This window comes from Fulvia fulva, chromosome 4 (genome assembly GCF_020509005.1).
Source record: "Fulvia fulva chromosome 4, complete sequence".
NCBI lineage: Eukaryota > Fungi > Ascomycota > Dothideomycetes > Mycosphaerellales > Mycosphaerellaceae > Fulvia > Fulvia fulva.
The window spans coordinates 1,336,136-1,353,561 of record NC_063015.1 but is presented as its reverse complement, the minus strand read 5'-3'; the positions used below and the strand labels follow the sequence as shown (position 1 = coordinate 1,353,561).

General features: G+C 53.7%; 11 protein-coding genes across 11 annotated transcripts; 3 read left to right on the top strand and 8 right to left on the bottom strand.

Annotated features, from left to right (window-relative positions):
* Positions 1-1,420: 1,420 nt before the first annotated feature.
* CLAFUR5_04238 (putative glutamate carboxypeptidase) lies at positions 1,421-3,861 on the top strand (the record flags this gene model as incomplete). Its single annotated transcript, XM_047903386.1, has 3 exons — positions 1,421-1,495; positions 1,553-2,366; positions 2,414-3,861. The coding sequence occupies 3 exons, from the start codon at positions 1,421-1,423 to the stop codon at positions 3,859-3,861; spliced, it is 2,337 nt and encodes a 778-aa protein (XP_047760170.1).
* Positions 3,862-4,298: 437 nt separating this feature from the next.
* On the top strand, positions 4,299-4,790 carry CLAFUR5_20176 (uncharacterized protein; the record flags this gene model as incomplete). The annotated part of the gene is made up of 1 exon (XM_059463013.1): positions 4,299-4,790. The coding sequence occupies one exon, from the start codon at positions 4,299-4,301 to the stop codon at positions 4,788-4,790; it is 492 nt and encodes a 163-aa protein (XP_059318960.1).
* A 203-nt stretch (positions 4,791-4,993) lies between these two features.
* CLAFUR5_04237 (Purine-cytosine permease fcyB) lies at positions 4,994-6,835 on the bottom strand (the record flags this gene model as incomplete). Its single annotated transcript, XM_047903385.1, has 3 exons — positions 4,994-5,077; positions 5,126-6,615; positions 6,802-6,835. 3 exons carry the CDS (start codon positions 6,833-6,835, stop codon positions 4,994-4,996), a joined length of 1,608 nt encoding a protein of 535 aa, XP_047760173.1.
* Positions 6,836-7,468: 633 nt separating this feature from the next.
* On the bottom strand, positions 7,469-7,804 carry CLAFUR5_04236 (uncharacterized protein; the record flags this gene model as incomplete). Its single annotated transcript, XM_047903384.1, has 1 exon — positions 7,469-7,804. One exon carries the CDS (start codon positions 7,802-7,804, stop codon positions 7,469-7,471), a length of 336 nt encoding a protein of 111 aa, XP_047760174.1.
* Positions 7,805-7,834: 30 nt separating this feature from the next.
* CLAFUR5_04235 (Adenine phosphoribosyltransferase) lies at positions 7,835-8,708 on the bottom strand (the record flags this gene model as incomplete). Its single annotated transcript, XM_047903383.1, has 2 exons — positions 7,835-8,001; positions 8,057-8,708. The coding sequence occupies 2 exons, from the start codon at positions 8,706-8,708 to the stop codon at positions 7,835-7,837; spliced, it is 819 nt and encodes a 272-aa protein (XP_047760171.1).
* Positions 8,709-10,708: 2,000 nt separating this feature from the next.
* CLAFUR5_04234 (uncharacterized protein) lies at positions 10,709-11,062 on the bottom strand (the record flags this gene model as incomplete). The annotated part of the gene is made up of 2 exons (XM_047903382.1): positions 10,709-10,713; positions 10,816-11,062. 2 exons carry the CDS (start codon positions 11,060-11,062, stop codon positions 10,709-10,711), a joined length of 252 nt encoding a protein of 83 aa, XP_047760172.1.
* Positions 11,063-11,610: 548 nt separating this feature from the next.
* CLAFUR5_04233 (uncharacterized protein) lies at positions 11,611-11,814 on the bottom strand (the record flags this gene model as incomplete). Its single annotated transcript, XM_047903381.1, has 1 exon — positions 11,611-11,814. One exon carries the CDS (start codon positions 11,812-11,814, stop codon positions 11,611-11,613), a length of 204 nt encoding a protein of 67 aa, XP_047760177.1.
* A 311-nt stretch (positions 11,815-12,125) lies between these two features.
* CLAFUR5_04232 (Hps1-dma1 cluster O-methyltransferase) lies at positions 12,126-13,846 on the bottom strand (the record flags this gene model as incomplete). Its single annotated transcript, XM_047903380.1, has 6 exons — positions 12,126-12,656; positions 12,707-12,814; positions 12,857-13,228; positions 13,280-13,522; positions 13,658-13,694; positions 13,761-13,846. The coding sequence occupies 6 exons, from the start codon at positions 13,844-13,846 to the stop codon at positions 12,126-12,128; spliced, it is 1,377 nt and encodes a 458-aa protein (XP_047760178.1).
* A 746-nt stretch (positions 13,847-14,592) lies between these two features.
* On the bottom strand, positions 14,593-15,426 carry CLAFUR5_04231 (uncharacterized protein; the record flags this gene model as incomplete). Its single annotated transcript, XM_047903379.1, has 1 exon — positions 14,593-15,426. The coding sequence occupies one exon, from the start codon at positions 15,424-15,426 to the stop codon at positions 14,593-14,595; it is 834 nt and encodes a 277-aa protein (XP_047760175.1).
* A 377-nt stretch (positions 15,427-15,803) lies between these two features.
* On the top strand, positions 15,804-16,178 carry CLAFUR5_04230 (uncharacterized protein; the record flags this gene model as incomplete). The annotated part of the gene is made up of 2 exons (XM_047903378.1): positions 15,804-15,908; positions 15,960-16,178. 2 exons carry the CDS (start codon positions 15,804-15,806, stop codon positions 16,176-16,178), a joined length of 324 nt encoding a protein of 107 aa, XP_047760176.1.
* Positions 16,179-16,261: 83 nt separating this feature from the next.
* Positions 16,262-17,034, bottom strand: CLAFUR5_04229 (uncharacterized protein; the record flags this gene model as incomplete). Its single annotated transcript, XM_047903377.1, has 2 exons — positions 16,262-16,656; positions 16,728-17,034. 2 exons carry the CDS (start codon positions 17,032-17,034, stop codon positions 16,262-16,264), a joined length of 702 nt encoding a protein of 233 aa, XP_047760944.1.
* Between the last annotated feature and the right edge of the window lie 392 nt (positions 17,035-17,426).

Below are 17,426 nucleotides of genomic sequence, written 5' to 3'. Positions count from 1 at the left end.
GCAGCAAGCATCACGACCTGCAAATGCTGTCCCCGAACTCGCCTCTACCAGCTTCCACGCATATACCTTCGCACCCATTGTGTCTGATGTGGTACTAAGGAATCGACAGCGCTCCAACACAGCAAGGAGCGACTTGGTTCACTTACATGAAGCTCCCACAACACCGAGAGGCATTTCACCAACAGTCAGACTTGCCACGCAGGTGGTGAGGTAGGGAGAGCACGTTTGAACGCCAGCCACATCAAGGCTACTTCTTGTTACACCGCCGCCGCCAACTACAAGAAGGCGCTCGAGGCTTACGCCGCAGGTTACACCGTCGGCGCCAACTACAAGAAGGCGCTCGAGGCTTACGCTGCAAGTTACACCGTCGGCGCCACCCGCCAGGCTCTTGACAACCTCACCGAACCATGCTGGGCCAGTACATCCAAATGAAGAACACCCTGACTGTCGGCGCTCTCTAGAGTGGACAGGAAGATGGACACTCGGTGGCTGGTTCTGGACAGTAAGGAGAGGATGACGGGTTGCGGCTACGGACACAACTCTGGTCAGAGATACCCAGGATCCATTGCGACGATGATGATCAGCCATCGTCCAGGTTATCTTCGGTCAGCTGTCGGCTCACATCTCAACTAGAACGCATCCGTCCGCGGCACCGAGGACTACATGGCAAGCTTCATGCGATGGGTTGCCAGGAAAGAAGAGATGGACACAAGGAGAGGGTCGTGGACAAGGCTATGTCAAGAGCAAGAGCATGATTGGGCAGTGCAGGAGGAGACAGACAGCCGGAGCGATGTGCTCCGAGTAAGAGCTAGGAGGTAGGGATGTTGGCTATGGAGATATTGTGAGCAGAACTCAAGAGCAGGGAGCGTCGAATATGATACATACATCGCAAAGTACACCTCCACAAGCCCAAGGTCATCTGTCGATGTCCCGGCCTGGGTACGATCTCCAATGAATCCAGCCTTTCAGCGAGCACTCAACACCTATTCATGGAGCCATGCGCAGTGAACTGACTGCCGATAAGCACCAGACTGGCGACAGCACAGTAGCACCGCGAAGCGCATCTCATTTCCACCAGATCGGAAATCTGATTGACAACATTCACATCGAAATGGAAGCACAGAGGTGAGGTTCGCGCTGACAGCCGGCAGCGGCGACGGGCTGACATGGCCCGAAGCGATGTCGCTCTCGCTGATTCGGGCAGGTGTTTCTGGGGTGGAGCTGGCAGCAATGACATGATGCCTTCCTGGTATGGCGATGATAGCCAGCGAGCTTCGGCCAAGCTATCACAGCACGCCGGCGAAGGAAGACACCATAATGTCTGCTATCGTTCGCGCATTTGGTATGTCTTCTTCCTCTCAACATTGCATTAAACGTTCAGCTGCTAACGATGGAGGAGAAGCGACGCGACCACGAAAAGATGGCGAGCGAGCGAACGCCGTTGATTGAGCACGTGCCTGTCGCGGACCGGGAGGAACGTTACTCCAACAGAAAGGTGAGGAGGGTCTGTCCAGCATTGTTGAGAACAGCTCGGTGTGTTGACACGATGTAGCTTCGCAGAGCATGTTCGATCGTACTCACAGCCGTGCCAGCGCTCATCATCCTCCTCCTTGTAGTCGGACTGATCTACGGCGGAACGAAGGGTATCTTTGGCGGTAACAAGAAGAAGTCTGAGCCAGATAGCATAGCATCCTCCAGCGTCGAGCTACCACACTCAGCATGGCCTGAATCCGAAGGCATCCGCTATAGCGATCTGAAACAGACGCTGCTCGACACACCCGATGCGAAGAAAGCAAGAGAATGGAGCCAATACTATACAGCAGGGCCACATCTTGCGGGCAAGAACTTGAGTCAAGCGGAGTGGACAAGAGACAGATGGGAAGAGTTCGGAGTACACCATGCAGAGGTTGTGGCCTACGATGTCTACATCAACTACCCGGTGGACGCTGGACTGTCGATGCTGCATAATGGCAAGGTGGCATACAAGGCGAGCTTGGAGGAGGACATTCTGCCAGAAGATCCTACGACGAGTCTTGAGGATCGCATTCCTGTCTTCCATGGCTACTCTGCGAGTGGTAATGCGACTGGCCAGTTCGTTTTTGGCAACTATGGTACTTTCCAGGATTACCAAGACTTGATCGATGCGGGCGTTGACCTTGAGGGCAAGATTGTCATTGTCAAGTACGGCGGTATCTTCCGCGGTCTGAAGGTTAAGCGTGCGTCTGAACTTGGTGCGATCGGTGTCGTAATGTACAGCGACCCTGGAGACGATGGCGAGGTCACGGAGAAGAACGGCCTCGAGACATACCCAGATGGACCAGCCAGGAATCCAAGCAGTGTCCAGCGTGGCAGCTGTCAGTACCTTTGTGAGTCTGCTGTCCTATTGATTGTGGCATAATCGCTAATAGTACAGCGTTCGCTCCTGGTGACCCAACCACGACTGGCTATGCGTCCAAGCCAGGGGTTCCTCGCCAGTCTCCAGATGGCAAGATTCCAGATATCCCTTCGATACCGATCTCATATCTCGAGGCATTTCCTATCCTCAAGGCACTCAACGGCCATGGCCCCAATGTCACCTCTTTCCCCGACTCATGGCAGCACAACCTTGGCCTTGACTACAAAGGCGTCAAGTACAACATCGGACCCAGCCCAGAGAATGTCACATTGAACCTCTTCAACCAGCAAGAGTATACTACGACACCACTGTGGGATGTCATTGGCTACATTAACGGCACAATATCTGACGAGGTGGTCGTTATTGGCAACCATCGTGATGCTTGGATTGCAGGTGGTGCTGGCGACCCGAACTCTGGCTCAGCTGCTTTGAACGAAGTTATTCGCTCCTTCGGCAAGGCTCTCAAATCCGGCTGGAAGCCTCACCGATCAATCGTCTTTGCCAGCTGGGATGGTGAAGAATATGGCCTCATCGGCAGCACCGAGTGGGTCGAAGACTACCTGCCTTGGCTATCTGGCTCAACGATCGCATACATCAATGTCGACGTAGGCGCTCGAGGCCAGCACTTTACTGCATCTGCAGCACCACTACTCAATAAGGCCATCTATGAAGTCACCAGTGAGGTGCCCTCGCCGAATCAAACAGTGCCAGGTCAGACAGTTCGCGACACCTGGAGTGGCCACATCAGCACCATGGGTTCTGGTAGCGACTTCACTGCATTCCAGGACTTCGCTGGCATTTCCTCGATCGATATCGGCTTCGGCGCAGGACCTAATGATCCGGTTTACCACTACCACAGTAACTACGATTCATTCTACTGGATGGACAAGTTCGGCGATCCAGGCTTCGAGTATCACATCACCATCGCCAAGATTCTTGCGTTACTCGCAGCAAAGTTAGTCGAGGAGCCAATCGTGCAGTTCAATGCGACAGATTACGGAGTCGGCCTTGAGAAGTACATCGATAGTGTGAAGTCGTTCGCGGCAGAACAGGCCGAGATCTCGGCTGAGGTCTTCACCGACCCATTCAAGCAGATTGATAAGGCGATTTCATATTTCCAGGAAGCGTCCGTCAACTTCGACGCTAAGGCCGAGAATCTTGAAGCACGTTTACAAGATGCCTCAACATCCTCCAAGCACAAGTCGAAGCTCTACGAGGCTATCCGCGCCACGAACACGAAGTACAAGTTCCTCGAGAGATCATTCTTGCACGGTGCTGGTCTGGACAGCAGAAGCTGGTTCAAGCATGTTGTTTTTGCGCCTGGCAGATGGACCGGGTATGCCGGTGCTACCTTCCCAGGGTTGGTCGAAGCATTGGAGGATCACGACGGCGAGGGTCTAAAGAAGTGGGCCGGAATCATTGAGGGCAGGATCTATGCTGCTGGAGATCTGTTGAAGGAGGACTAGGATCAAATGTGCCAAGGTCAGGGATATGAAGGTGCGGAGTGAATGATGATGAAGATATGCGTCGTTCGATGGAAGCTCCATTGGAACAAACAGACTACGGATTGATGGAGTGTATGCCCCGGCGTCAGTCTTTGCTGACTGAGGCAGCAATTCCAAAGGCAATCTGATCAAACAATTAACCACTAGAACTTGCGACGATTCCAACGTGTTCACTTTGGCCACGTATACTCTACCTCTTGTGGTTGCGCACGAGGATTCTTTCACTCACGGCAGACACACCTCCAGCACAGATACCACAACCGTTGTGCAGCATGGACGGAGACAGAGTAGTACACCGACCCGTTCGCCCAATTGAACATTTCGACAATACTGACGCTCGCCAGCCATACCCTCCGTGGAACGATATTCGAGGTCCGATGCAGCGCCGGGGTGCCACAATGCTGCAGTATGATGAGCACATGCTGGAGGCCGCTGCCCTTCAGCAACAGCCAATGGCAATACGGGAGCTTCGACAGTGGCAAATAATGGCGGATCAAGAGCGACAAGAAGTGGGAGTTCGACAGCGACAAGCAGCGGCAAAGCGACAGCGAGAAGCAGCAGTCGAAGCTCGACAGCGACAAACAATCGTAGACCTCCAGCGACAAGAAATAGCCGCCATGAACCAAGAGACCGTGAACGCTGGTTCAAATACTTCGGTCAAGCTAGAACATGCGGAAGCGGACTTGACTACCGCAGTCAAGAATTTGACGGAGAGTACGACCGCGCTGCATGCCAAGATCGATGCACTTCATGCCGAGTTGCATGAGGCCAGAAGGGAGACGCAAGAGGGCACGGAAGATGTGAGGGGACAGGTCATGAGGCTTGCCTCGGACTCTGATGGGTTGAAGGCGATGGTGGAGGACTTGGGGGAGAAGGTTGATGAACTGTGAATGAGCCACGGGTGCACGTGCTCTGTACCGCTCAACAAAGGTGGACATGGAGTGGAAATAGAATTGCATCAACGGACAAGATCGTGATGCAGAAGGTGTAGCTCAAAAAGCTTGAGGGGCGTTTGTTTCTTGGTAGTACAGCACGATGCCATGGCAACTTTGGCTTTGGCTTCATCGTGATACCGATGTATGTTGTGATCACCCTACCTTCCGAATCGACGCAACTCCCACCAGCGCAAAGGCGGATAGACCAGAGCAGCCCATGCAAATCCCACATAGTTGCCCATCTAAACTAGTCAGCCAACGTCAAAGAGCGGCACAGGAATTCGACTTACATCTCCACCATACTCGGAAATCAACTTCGCCAAAGGACCAACATACCAAACCTGCGCCATGCACAAGATAGAGCCAACCCATCCCACCAGAAACGCTACCAGGGCAGCAATACCTACAGGCAGTCTGCTTCGGTCATTCCAGACGTCCCAATCCCATCCTCGTCCCATCCACTTCCTGAAGATCAAATGCTCCTCCAGAACGACAGCGATCCAGATACTGACCCAGTAGCCCATGAGGGCCAGGAAGTTCGTGAAGATCTCCGCGAGATGAGCGCGACCGGCGATCGCGCAGACCATGGGGATGACCAAAGCTACTGTATTCCAGACCACACGAGGGACTCTTTCCCAGTATCGACCAAGAGCTTGGAAGTCAATGCCGGAGGCATAGCATGGTGGTACCATATTCCCGATCAAACTCAGCGAGACGATGACGCTGCAGAATGAACCAAAGCTGCCCAATGGCTCGAAGGCCTCGACGATCAAAGCGCCTTGCGAGACATTGTAGGCTGCCATCCAATCTGGATTCGTCGCCGTGCCAGATCCGAGTCCGACACCAACGATGAGAGCGAAAGCAGACGAGAAAGTCAGACCAGCGAGAGTCGCGATGAAGATCTTGGTCCGCGAGGTATTTTCGGGGTAGTAAACGAAAAAGTCCGCAGCGGCGCCTGCATAGGTGATTTGTGCGGCAAGGCATAAGCTGAAGAAGCTCAATCTGTTGCCCGCGATGACATTTGGTGCTTCGCCGGCTGATGGATTGCCGTAAAGGTCGAAGTTGGTCGCTGCTGTTCCAGCGAGGAGCGATGTGACGATCAGTTGAGGTAGCCAGGCGTACCGTTCGTACATGTGGAAGACACTATACCCGAATGTCGAGACGATCCAAGTTATGGCGCACACAATGACAATGCCAACGATGACACTCAAGCTCCCGTTCGTGCTGACTGCGCTCAGAATCTGGCCGCCGACCACCGCATCGATGAGAATGTAGCCCATGAATATGATCAAAGTCAACACCACCATCAGTTTCGTAGGATACCACCCCGTGATATATCTCGTGAAGATCATAGTCCTGTTCCCTGATCTGGGGCCGAATGTGGCGATGTAGGCTGTCGGCAATGCTCCCGTCATGGAACCAAACACTCCGAGCAGTGCACAGTCTGTGAAGGGAAGGTGGTAGACGATGGGGCCTAGGAAGCCGAGAGTGATGACTACGGCTTCGAGGTTGATGCTGAACCAGAGGAGGAAGACTTGGATGAAGCCGAGCTTGTTCATGGAGTGGCGGTCTTCCGGTCGAACTCGTTGGATTCCGCGGGCTTCGATGTTGTAGTGGACTAGCGTGCGTTCGATGCGTTCCATGTAGGTTTTGAAGGTGCTTTGCCTGGGCTCTTCGAAGTCCTGTGGCGATGTGGTTTCGCTAGGAGTATGCTCTGCAGCAGTCTTCTCGACATCTGCTTCGAGTCCTCCGTTCTTGACACCATGTCCATGTTGATAACCTGCAGAAGTCAGTATCTCTACATCGGAGTGTCGTGGGGATAAGCATGATTCTTCTTCGCTGGCATTGTCCAGATCAAGTTCAGCCGTATGATCTCAGCGAGGCCTCCAGCAGAGCTTCAAATCCTGCGAATCTGAAGCTTCTACCAAGAGAGCCAAGCACCGGCTCATGCAATAGCTTACTATACCTTGACCACGACGATGTTGTTGCTGTAGAATCATGGCCGCTTCGCAGTCGTACTTTGGTCGGTCGGTGAAGCGTCGTGGCCGTGCTCAAGAGCAGTACGCTTCTCTGGCGTAGAAGACATGATGAAACGAGATGATGATGAGACTGCGCGACGTTGCACCTCGCTGATGAATGGGAGATGGTGTTGCTGGAGAAGAAAAGAGAGGTTGAGAATGGAAATGTCGATCTTGAAGCTATCGCGTGGCGCATCATGTCATCCTTCACATTCTATCTTTTGCTTTGAAGGCCGAGCACGCTGGTCAGTGGCATGACTGGTCGTCTTGATGGGGATGAAGTCATGCACGACGCGACTTCATATACAAATATTGCAATGGTCGTTCCTGCTGTGTTTCAGGCAATGGCATTTCTACCATATGGTGCAGGGGGCTTCCGTTAGCGGGCTGTCTTGTGCATCCAATGAACGTTGTACTCGACGCTTGAAACATCACTCAGCGCCGTCAGCTATCGTGCCAATCAGCAGGCCTTACGGGATGCATTGATGGGCTGCGTATAAATTGATATGATTGGCGTTTTGCGCAGCATCATTTCAAGCAGCAAAGAAGAGTCTGAACGTCAAGAAAGGAAAGGACAATTGCACAGTCGGCCCCAAGAAGTCTTTGCGGCGAGATCTACCAGTCTCTCCTGCTGCTGAAGTAAATCTCTAGAGCCAGGGCGGCCTCGCCACCCTGCTCTCTGACCGCGTCCACGGCGGTCTGCGCCTTGCGCAGTGCCTTCTCGCGCCACTGCTTGACGCGCGCCTGCGCGTGGCGTTTGATCTGCTTCATGCGCTCCTTGCCGTGGAGCTGGGGAGGAGCTACCAACAGCGGGGAGCCAGGCCTACCTGGCGTAGGATACATGCCCCGAAAGACGAGCAAGTCGATCTCTGGCGCGCGGAGCAGTGGCCTATACCCGCCTGGTCGCCTATGGTGTGCCCAGCAGAGGGTCAAGAACAGCAACTCGCCCATCGTGAAGCCGGTGCGCTGCTCGAAAACATACTATGGTCTCTCGGTGCTGCTGCCGTCTTCCTTGCCGAGGAGGATGTGGCTCGGTGCCTCAAGTCTGCCCTTGCCCTTGAGACCCTCAATTTCCATCAAGAACACGTAGCCTAGTAGAATTCCTCCTAGCTTCCGGACGAGCTCGCCTGCTGCGACTGCTGTGCCTCCTGTAGTGATTGTGTTAGCATGCATTCGAGAAGTTCGTCCCGTGCTTGATCTTACCTGTTGCAATGATATCGTCGACGATGACTACCTTATCTCCAATCTTGACTGCGTCTCCCTGCATCTCGAAAACGTCTGGCTTGCTTGCTCCGTACTCCTTTGTGAATGGTGTGCTCTTAACGGTATCGCCTGGAAGTTTTCCCTGCTTGCGCATTGGAACGAAGCTGGCACCGATAGCAAGAGCCAAGGAAGGTCCGAACAAGAAGCCTCTGGCATCGAGTCCAACGATCACATCGACCTTGTTCTTGAAGCTCTCAACGACTTTCAGCTCGAGGGCTCTGATCAAAGACTTGTGGAGATCGATGTTGGCGAACAGTGGCATGATGTCGACGAAGAGAATGCCGGGCTCTGGGAAGTCGGGGATCTCGCGCAGTCCAGCAGTGATCTTCACTTTAAGACTGGCGAGTTCGGAGGCACCGGCGGCAGCGGTGGTGGACTGTCTTCCTTGGGAGGCATCGTGGACGGTCGAGGTCGTAGCGCCGTGTGGTTGAGAGAGCTTTGGAACTGGTGCTGAGGTGGTCGGATCTGGTGCGTCTGAGCGTGGGTGGTCTGCTGTTGCTGGCGGGTAGGAGTTGTCGGCGATCTGGGTGTGGGTGTCTTGGTTCACCTGGGTGTGCTCCGGCGACTGGAAGGTAGAGGGGTCGGAGGACATGGCGTCAGAGAGAGGACGGAGGAGAGCAGGATAAAGTAAGGGCCAGAGCGGTCAGACTCTGCAGGATGGGCGCAGAGGATGGCGTGGCACAGAGATGCCAAATTGTGAGCAAGGACCAGAGTGAGTCTCCTGCGGCTGCTCTTGTTGTGATCGTGCAGCGGTGCTGGCGGGCCGGACAAAGATTAGAGTAATCGCTTGCCGCGGTGCCTGTGGTGACTGTGCGTGGGCCGAAGGGTAAGGTAGGGAGTATAGGCTGTGCTACCGGATGGAGGAACAAATCTAACGTGAGCTCCGATGTGGGTGTGGATGTGGATGGCTGGCTGCTTTGGCTCGATGTGTGTGGTGTCGTCGGCGTGCACTGTGATTTGGCGGCATGCAGCACACGTGTTTGCGTGGGATAGGTATGCCAATGGCGTGCGATAAGTCAGAGTGATGAGAGAAATTTTGGCGGGCAAGCTTGCATCTTGCCGATCATCGCTCGATCAATTGGCTCACTTGTTTTTGGGCATGACGACGCTTCGGGGCAGACAGCCACTCCAACGAGCACAATTCACTCGCATTCGTCTGTACTGATTGATCTCGTGCTATCACATGCGCCTGTCTCAGCTCCCTACACCATCTTCCTGCCGTCCTCCACAATCCCCAGCGCCACATCGGCTGTGCCGTCGAACGAGGGATCATATGCAACCCACAAGGTTCATGCTGGGTGTGCCACGCATGGAAGAATTCTGGAAGGAGCGGATGCGTCGGGCTGCCCTTCCACTAGAACTACGCCTATCGCTCGCCGAGCAGCCGCGACGATGGATCACCTTGCACTTGCACACCTTCAGAAATCACACCACAGCAATAGACTGAACTGTGGGCTGACCTCGGTCCTCTGCGGCAGCCGTCTGCGTCTGCAAAAGGCCTCAGCAAATCATCGACTCCCCCATGCCTTTGTGCTTCCCGGTTGAGCACTCTCACTGCGTTGGTCTACGGACTACCGATCCCAACGACTGCAGGCACCAAGCCACACGGTCAGAACGATGCGATACTGCTGCACGACATGCTCCCGAGCCAGCGGGTCTGAGACAGCTTGTGATGCGACGGTTACAAAGAGACAATCGATATCATATCAGCCGCCCTGCAGGTTGGGCACAACTGCTCTCCATTCAATCAACCGTGGTGGTACGGCGCAGTGGAGCCGATCGGCGATGTCCTCACAGAGCACGAACACAGCAGAGACACGGCCTCCACAGTCCACGTTCTGGATCAGCAAGACTGGAGAAACAAGTGCACGATCGCTCTCCACACATTTCAGCTGCTCGTATCCGCGTGTACGACGTGCACAAGATGGCGTGGATGGTTGGCAATGATCGGCAAGGGCTTGGTATGCAACACAGGTCGTACGGATAAATGTCAAAAGTGCCAGGTGTGCCTGATGGCTACACCGACTGCATTTGGGCAGCCGAAAGATGTCGTACAAGACCACCGTGATGGCGACATGTGCCTCCAAAGGTTACACTAACTCTCCGCATCGACAAGACCCACGGGACAGCTGGAGATGGTCACAAAAGAATGACCAACGTCCCTTTTGGTGTAACAGGCGGCTATTTGGTTCGATAAAGCATTGCCAATCGCTTGCGTTGATTGTGGTGATGAGACGGTTTGTGACACAACACCGACCGACTTGCGTGCTTCTTGGTCAAGACTCGCCGTACTGAGCAGGATAACATGTGGCACTTCATCGCCAACTGCACCGCTGAAAGCAGGCTGTCACATTCACTCACTCTTGACAATGGAAGCTGCAGCCGAGCGATCTGCCACACAGACCGCGAAAAAGGCGCCAAAGTGTGCATAGACTGCAGATTTCGCGTGACTACATCATGGTAGCGACTGACACTTGACTCCGTCAAAGCAGAACCGATCCTGTCAACAGTCCTCCATTCCTACCTTGCTGACTCCCAACCAGATGCGAACCCTGCCCTCACATATCATCACAGCCAAAACTACCACATTCTCTACCCTGAATGAGTTGTCAGCAAGAACAAGACACCCAAAGAACGATGGTAACATACCAAGCAACATGAACAAGAACCCTTATCCTTGAGACAGCATGGCGAGGTACCTCGACCACAGCAAATCTTCCCATCCTCCATCTTGCAGCCAGTACAAGTGCAGAGCTGTGGGCCCAACCCAGCCTGTCGACGGGAGAGGGTGTTCAGGATTTCGCCATTTTGGTTGATGGACCAGCGTTTGGCATAGTCGGCCATGGAGTATTCGCCGTCTGGAGTCAGGGAGGTGGCGGAGGGCATGGCTTGGATGCTCGATGCTAGGAGGGCGAGTGTGATGCTTGAGAAGAGTGTGAGCTTCATGGTTTTGGTGTCGCTGTTCTTGACAAGGTGTTGCTGTGCTGCTGTCAATGTCGTGGGTAGCTTGGTGTGTCTCCTCTCCAACGCATTCGCTGCCTCTCTTATACCTCAACCAAGACATGAACATATCGTTCAGCAGCAGCCATGACGTGAAATCTGATCCTTGCGCTACACTATCTTCATCAGCCAAGAGGCATCTCTTTGTTCTGTTCAGCTTTACCTGCTCAGAAAGGATGCCATGCAGCTGGACCTGATCCTTTTGCGAACACTAGACTGCGCAAATGAACATGGCCTTGGATCATGATGGCATTGTGTAACTGAGCAAAATTGGCTCTACCTATCGCGCTAGAAACGCTACAGCCTTCGAGTGCCTTTGCTCCGCGGCACAAAACTTGGATGCTGGCATCAAAGCACCATCAGCACCGCTGACAACAGCCATGATGAAGTATCTTAGACGATCGAATAAATAACCTGAGGCACGAAAACCCAATACCCTGGAGTGGCCTCGTCGGGCTAGCCAAGTCGCAGTCCGCTCAGAGCAACAACACTCACTATGCCATATGTCCATCCCTCCGCATGACCTTCGTATCGTGATCATCGGGATCATCTTCGGTGTCATATCGAGTGAGCAGTGGCTCTCGTACCAGTTGCTCGGCCTCGTATGACACCTCTGCGGCCTTTGATGCGAGCCAGGCCAAGATCATTATGGCTGCGAAGCCGAGGACGCCGAGTTGGGCGGCTGTGCTGGTGTCCATGGTTGAGGGTAAGTCTAATGCAGAGGTACGGGGGCGGCGTGACTGATAGAACGTTCGGAAGGTCGAAAGGCTTCAGGGATGGCTCGGTTACAATCTTGAAGGGGAAGAAGGCGGCGCTGCGGCGGTAGAGTGATATGGGGTCCTGCAAGACATCATTCACTACTGGGCATATCAGTATTTGACGCAAAAGCTTTCCCCTTGAGATAGGCAGCAGAGCAATCGCGATACGTTCAATGGCAACTACTTCTCAGCAGTATACCATATCCAGGCCTTGTCATCCTCGTTGACGGCCCCAATGCACTTGAGACTCTTCACCTCTCCAACATCGGCGAATTCTCCCTCCTCCAACTGACTTCAATCAAGCTCCCCAAAGCGCCCTCCGGCCTGACAACATTACTAATCCACAACCTCTCATCCGTCTTCTCAACCAACTCCCTCCACTCCCCCGAAGTCCTTTCCTTTCCATTCAACGCCATCATAATAAGATCATAATCCCTTACCATCCTCTCATCCCAACCCCCCACCGGCTGCTCCGGCATAACTTTATCCGCAATCACAATCTTGCTCTCGGGGCCCATACTTTCCACCACAGCTCGCAAGATTTTCGTAGCACTTTCATCAGGCCAGTCGTGGATGACGCGGGAGAAGAAGTAGATGCTTGCGGATTTGACGGGGTTGGCGAGGTAGAAGTCGTGGGGCATGAAGCTGACGCGGGAGTAGAGGTGGGAGGGGAGTTGTTGGCGGCCAAGGGCGATGGCGGTGGGGATGTCTTGGATTATCACTTGCAGGGCTGGGAAGGATTCGGCGATGGCGATCCCGAGGTGGCCTAGGGCGCCGCCGACCTAATTATATCAGTATGAGAGCAGAGGGGAAGGGTGTTTGAGTCTCTCACGTCCACGACAGTCCCCGCTCCGAGCCCTTTCCAATCATATCCATTGACAATCTGCTCAATCGTCGTGCCCTCCAGCGAAGCCTTCATAAAATCCATAAACCCACTAAACTTCTCCGAATCAGTGTTCTGTCAAGTCTAAAAAGGATTGACAGAATCGCCATCCTTCAGATGAATGGACATTGCCGCATTCTCTGGCTTTTCCGCATCTTGTCCGTACTTCTCAGTGGCTTGGATGATAGTCGGCATCATGGGGATCGAGGTCTGCATCAGGAATTCGAGACAGGAACGCATCGCCTTGGACTTCACGAGGCCTGCTGACAGAGCTGTATGGGCGACGTAGCTTGGCTTCGGTTCCTGGAAGAAGTGGCTTTGCATGGCGTGGTGGATCATGCGCGTGAGGCGTTGTTGTGGGACTTTGGAGATCTTCTTTGCTAGGTCGTCGTAGGAGATCATGCCTTCGAGGGGGACATGATCTGGGACGCCGAAGTGGCCGATGAATTGTAAGCTTAGCTTTCCTGTTCCCTATCTTCTATGTCAGTCATTCTCCTTCCCATATCGGCGAGTATGTCATACTTCCAAGCCCAGATAATTGACTCCTTCTGTGGGATACAACGCCAGCAGTTGCAGATCTCGTGCTGCTGAGGCCAAGGCGTGCCTCGCATCATTAACGTGAGTTGGCGCGTTGGCTAGCTCGAGAGGCCCATTGGAGTCGAACGTTGGCTGATTTTCTGGGTGGTCTTTGAGGTAGTTGGCAAATACAGCGTGGGACGAATTGGTCTTGTCAACAACCGCTTGCAGGGCAGACGTGTTTCGCCGCTATGAGAGGGACGCCCTTTAGGATTGCAAATCGTCTTACTGTCGAGAGAGTCACCTTTATAAGTCGCAAGTGGGAAAAATGAGAAATGCCGAAGTGTGTGTCTACGCGGAGGTTCGAAGTGCGCCGTGATGTACGATGGTTTCAATAGCAGCGTAGCTGACACCCTTGAACCTGCGTAGGGTTGGTACGGCTCCGTTGCGTACCTCTGCGTTAGAATATTGGAGCTGACCAACTTACAGGCGAGCACTCGGACGAAAACTCGTCCATACAACAGCGCGTGTCTGACATGCCTTGTATTTGCCCTGTGTTGCACGATCATCCATACTGATCACTCAAGTAAAAGTCAACAGACTTTTCCATGGCTGGCATACCGGTACATTGACCATCCGCCATGCCAAGAGTGTTGCTATCCCACGGCAGACGCGGAGAGAGTATTGTTACTACCGATTCCTTATCCGCCTGAACATCACAGCTCTTGCCCAATTTAAGGACTTTTCAATACTTCAATGACATGGCGTTCCTCCTGCTGGAATATCCTGCCACTTCAAGTATAACCTCTGCTCTTGCACGCCCGGCTGCGATCGATAGTGTCATCATGTTCGCATCGTCCAACATTTGATGTCTGTCCTTGTTGACCAGCTACAGCGCGGCCGCTCGATAGGTGATGGTAGCTGGAAGGACGCAATTGAGGCTTGCAGCATTGCAGTCCGGAGGATGGCGGCTCGTGTGTATGGTCGCTGACAATCAGTCTAGCTCTCGGGCCTGTGGCTATCGGCCGATACTCCGCGGTCCATCTCTCGCAATCAATTGGGCGTTGAGCGCAGGTGAGAAAGAAGTTGGAAGTGGAAGCGCAGGTAAATGGACAAGCCTTGGAGACGGTAGTTAGTGCCTTGATCTCATCGTCCAATGAGCACGCTGGCGGGCTCACAGCCGAAGACATACGAGACATGGTTGCTGCGCAGGAACCAACATCTCCCTCCTAGGAGAGGGTCCCGACTTCCTCGTGGTTCCATAACCAGTTTCAGGGCCATGACGATGCACGCTGGTCAAGGCTAGATAGGGCTCGAGGTCAAGTCTCCTCCACAACGATATCGCCCCAGCCACGCGGACACTCACGCGCCTTCGACACGACCTTCGTTCCCGAGAGCTTGACATTCTTCCAGTCGAAGCTGCGGCAGCTGATAGTCCCGCTGAAGCTGGCACAGTCGTTGCCACTGAAAACCAAGTATCCTCCATCGACCTCAACTGATGGATGGCTGGTATGGCCTGGCAAAGGCTCAGGATGTTGATCACGCGTAGCTTCGATATCAGCCGCTTGATCATCCTGGTTGGAGTTGTCAGATATCATCCGCACTGCTCGCCAACGCATCCAGAACTTCGGTGATCGAAAAGAGTTCTTCTCGAAGGCCGCATATCGACGCCGCTCTTTCTCATCTGCCAATTCGAGGCTGCTCTTGGGTATCTGCTCTTCCTCGTTGGAAGATTCGCCCTTGCCGCCATTTTCAGATCCACCGGCGGCTTCGTCTTCCTCTTCCTCTTCTTCCTCCTCTTCGTCCTCCTCTTCTTCCGGCTCCGGATGCTCGAGGTCCTGGACGACCGAGCTGAGAACTTTCCTGCTGCCGGCGAGAATGGCGACTCCAGACAGAAGTCCAGGCATCTCAAGCGAGCACATCAGAGCATCATCGTGGCCTTCGACTGGTCCATGAATCTCGAGAGTCGGCACGCTTTTCACAGCAGATCCGGCAGTTGGTTGCAACTTCGCCAAAGCCGGACACTGCAGCTGATAAACGCCATAGCAGCGTCGAGGGTCGAAGACCGCTCCCTTTGCAGAACCTTTGCCCTTGTGACCATGGCCAATACGGCGATGATTGAAATGTTCAGTCTGCCAGTCGTCTTGCTCCATGTTGTCGTACCTGAGAATTTACCTAGACCGCATCCACGACCCCACCAAACGTTGGTGGGGCGTTCCTGCAGCATTCGCTGGTAGTCTATGACGACTTCTTGACCACTGTACACATCACCCAGACCAAACACGACATGAAAACGATTCGTCGAGATCGATGCTGTGCTACCAGATTGCACGGCTGTTTCGACTCTAGTCTTTGCGTCATGGCCATGAGGCGTACGGTGGGTGACTATCCACTGACGACATTTGATCAGGTAGGTATATACATGTACTGTTGATCAATCTGCATTGCGCCTCGAAACACATACTCGAAGCACTTCACCAGATCCTACAGTTTACCATCACCCAGCATAGATACCTTCTTCGACACAAAAATGGACGGCGACCACTCCGCAAAGACCATGGACAAAGGCGCCAGCGCCGCAACCAAGACCCAGGACCTCGCTGACGGCATCCACGAAGATGCAAAGCCCACCGGCGTACTTTCTTCTTCTGCCTCTTTGCTTCGAGCTCTAGCTAACAGCGTCCAGACCGGCGCCGGTGAGAAGATGACTGGCCAGGGCACATCGATGCTTTCAAAGGACGGTGCTATTGGCGGTGCATTCCAAGGCGATGGAGCGATTGGTAGCATTGGTAACAAGGTCGGCGGGCCATTTGCTGAGACTGGGTCGATTGGGAAGAACTTCACTGCTGAGGGCAGTATCGGTGGTACGGCGCAGAAGTTGGCGGAGAAGAATGAGAAGCACTAGGGCAACAGCAAGGCTTTGCTTGATCTATGATCCATGCCTACTGTCTTGATATTCTGTTGTATCCGCAAGCTCTTCCTCCACTTTCAGCAGTTTCCCGAGGAGAAGAAGCCTTTCTCTGGTGACGAACCGACAGGCATGAGGGTGTTGTTATGTCGCAGTGCGTTGAGCTTGCCACGCAGCTGAGTTTCCTCGAGCTGCGATCTGGGATATCTGATGCCGAATTGTGCCATGACCCAAGCAACGATATCTGCACTGTCCGCCATTCCTTGAGTATCGGCCAACACTGCACCAATCAGCGCCTCGAGGCCAGTAGCTAGCATATGGATCGTCGGCTTGTCGATAGATCGAGCAATCGAATGCGCGGAGAGGGCGATGCCGTTGGCCATCATGCAATTGTCGAGGAGGTCCATCTCAAGAGCTTGGTAGGCCATGTACCTGTTGGTAGCCAGGCCGTAGGAGACGAGCTCGTTGAACACCGCTAGATTAAGCATGAGTATACCGCAACCACACACCACCTACCGCCGATATGTTTGAGTGGACCTGACTTACCCATTGGACGACCACTCAAGTAAAACTCTCGCTTGAGGATGCACGCCACCTCGCCGTCACCTACCAGAGCTAGGCCGTTGTTGAACTCTGGCAAAGCATTCACGCGCATCTTCTTCTCGCCTGGCACCTGCCCAGGCACGAGCTTTGCTGTGCAGGCGTCGTCCAGAAATCTTCTGTCCTTGAACGTGTATGCTAGTAGTATGATCTCCTTGAAGCCCAGCGCCTCTGGAGCTTGCGGATGCAGCTCAACGAACTCGAGGGTGCGGCCGTTGGCATTGATGCGGACGATGGTGCGGATGGTAGACATGATGGTGCGACGATATGGTATGGTGCTGTTCGGTCTGGAGTACGCGGTCGAGTGGAAGAATCTGTGACTATGGTATTTCTTGTACGGTGTGCGATCAAAAAGCTCACACGCGCATTTACAACTTCCATCAATCCCTGCAAAACCGTTGGTTAGGAGCGAGGGACGCGAAGAGCATCCGCGTTTGCACCGTCAGTTTTACTTGACTTCCACACTCGTGGCAGAACAAGAACATTACCCGGCCAGTGATTATACTCTTGGTCTCCAAGGACCGAGTGGTCTTCCTAAGGGCTATGCCAGTGTCTGTTGAACATCAACCTTCTGACAGCCCACGACTGACGCCAGCTTCTTCGATTCCCCTCCGACGCAGATCCCCCATCAAGTCGCCAGTATCT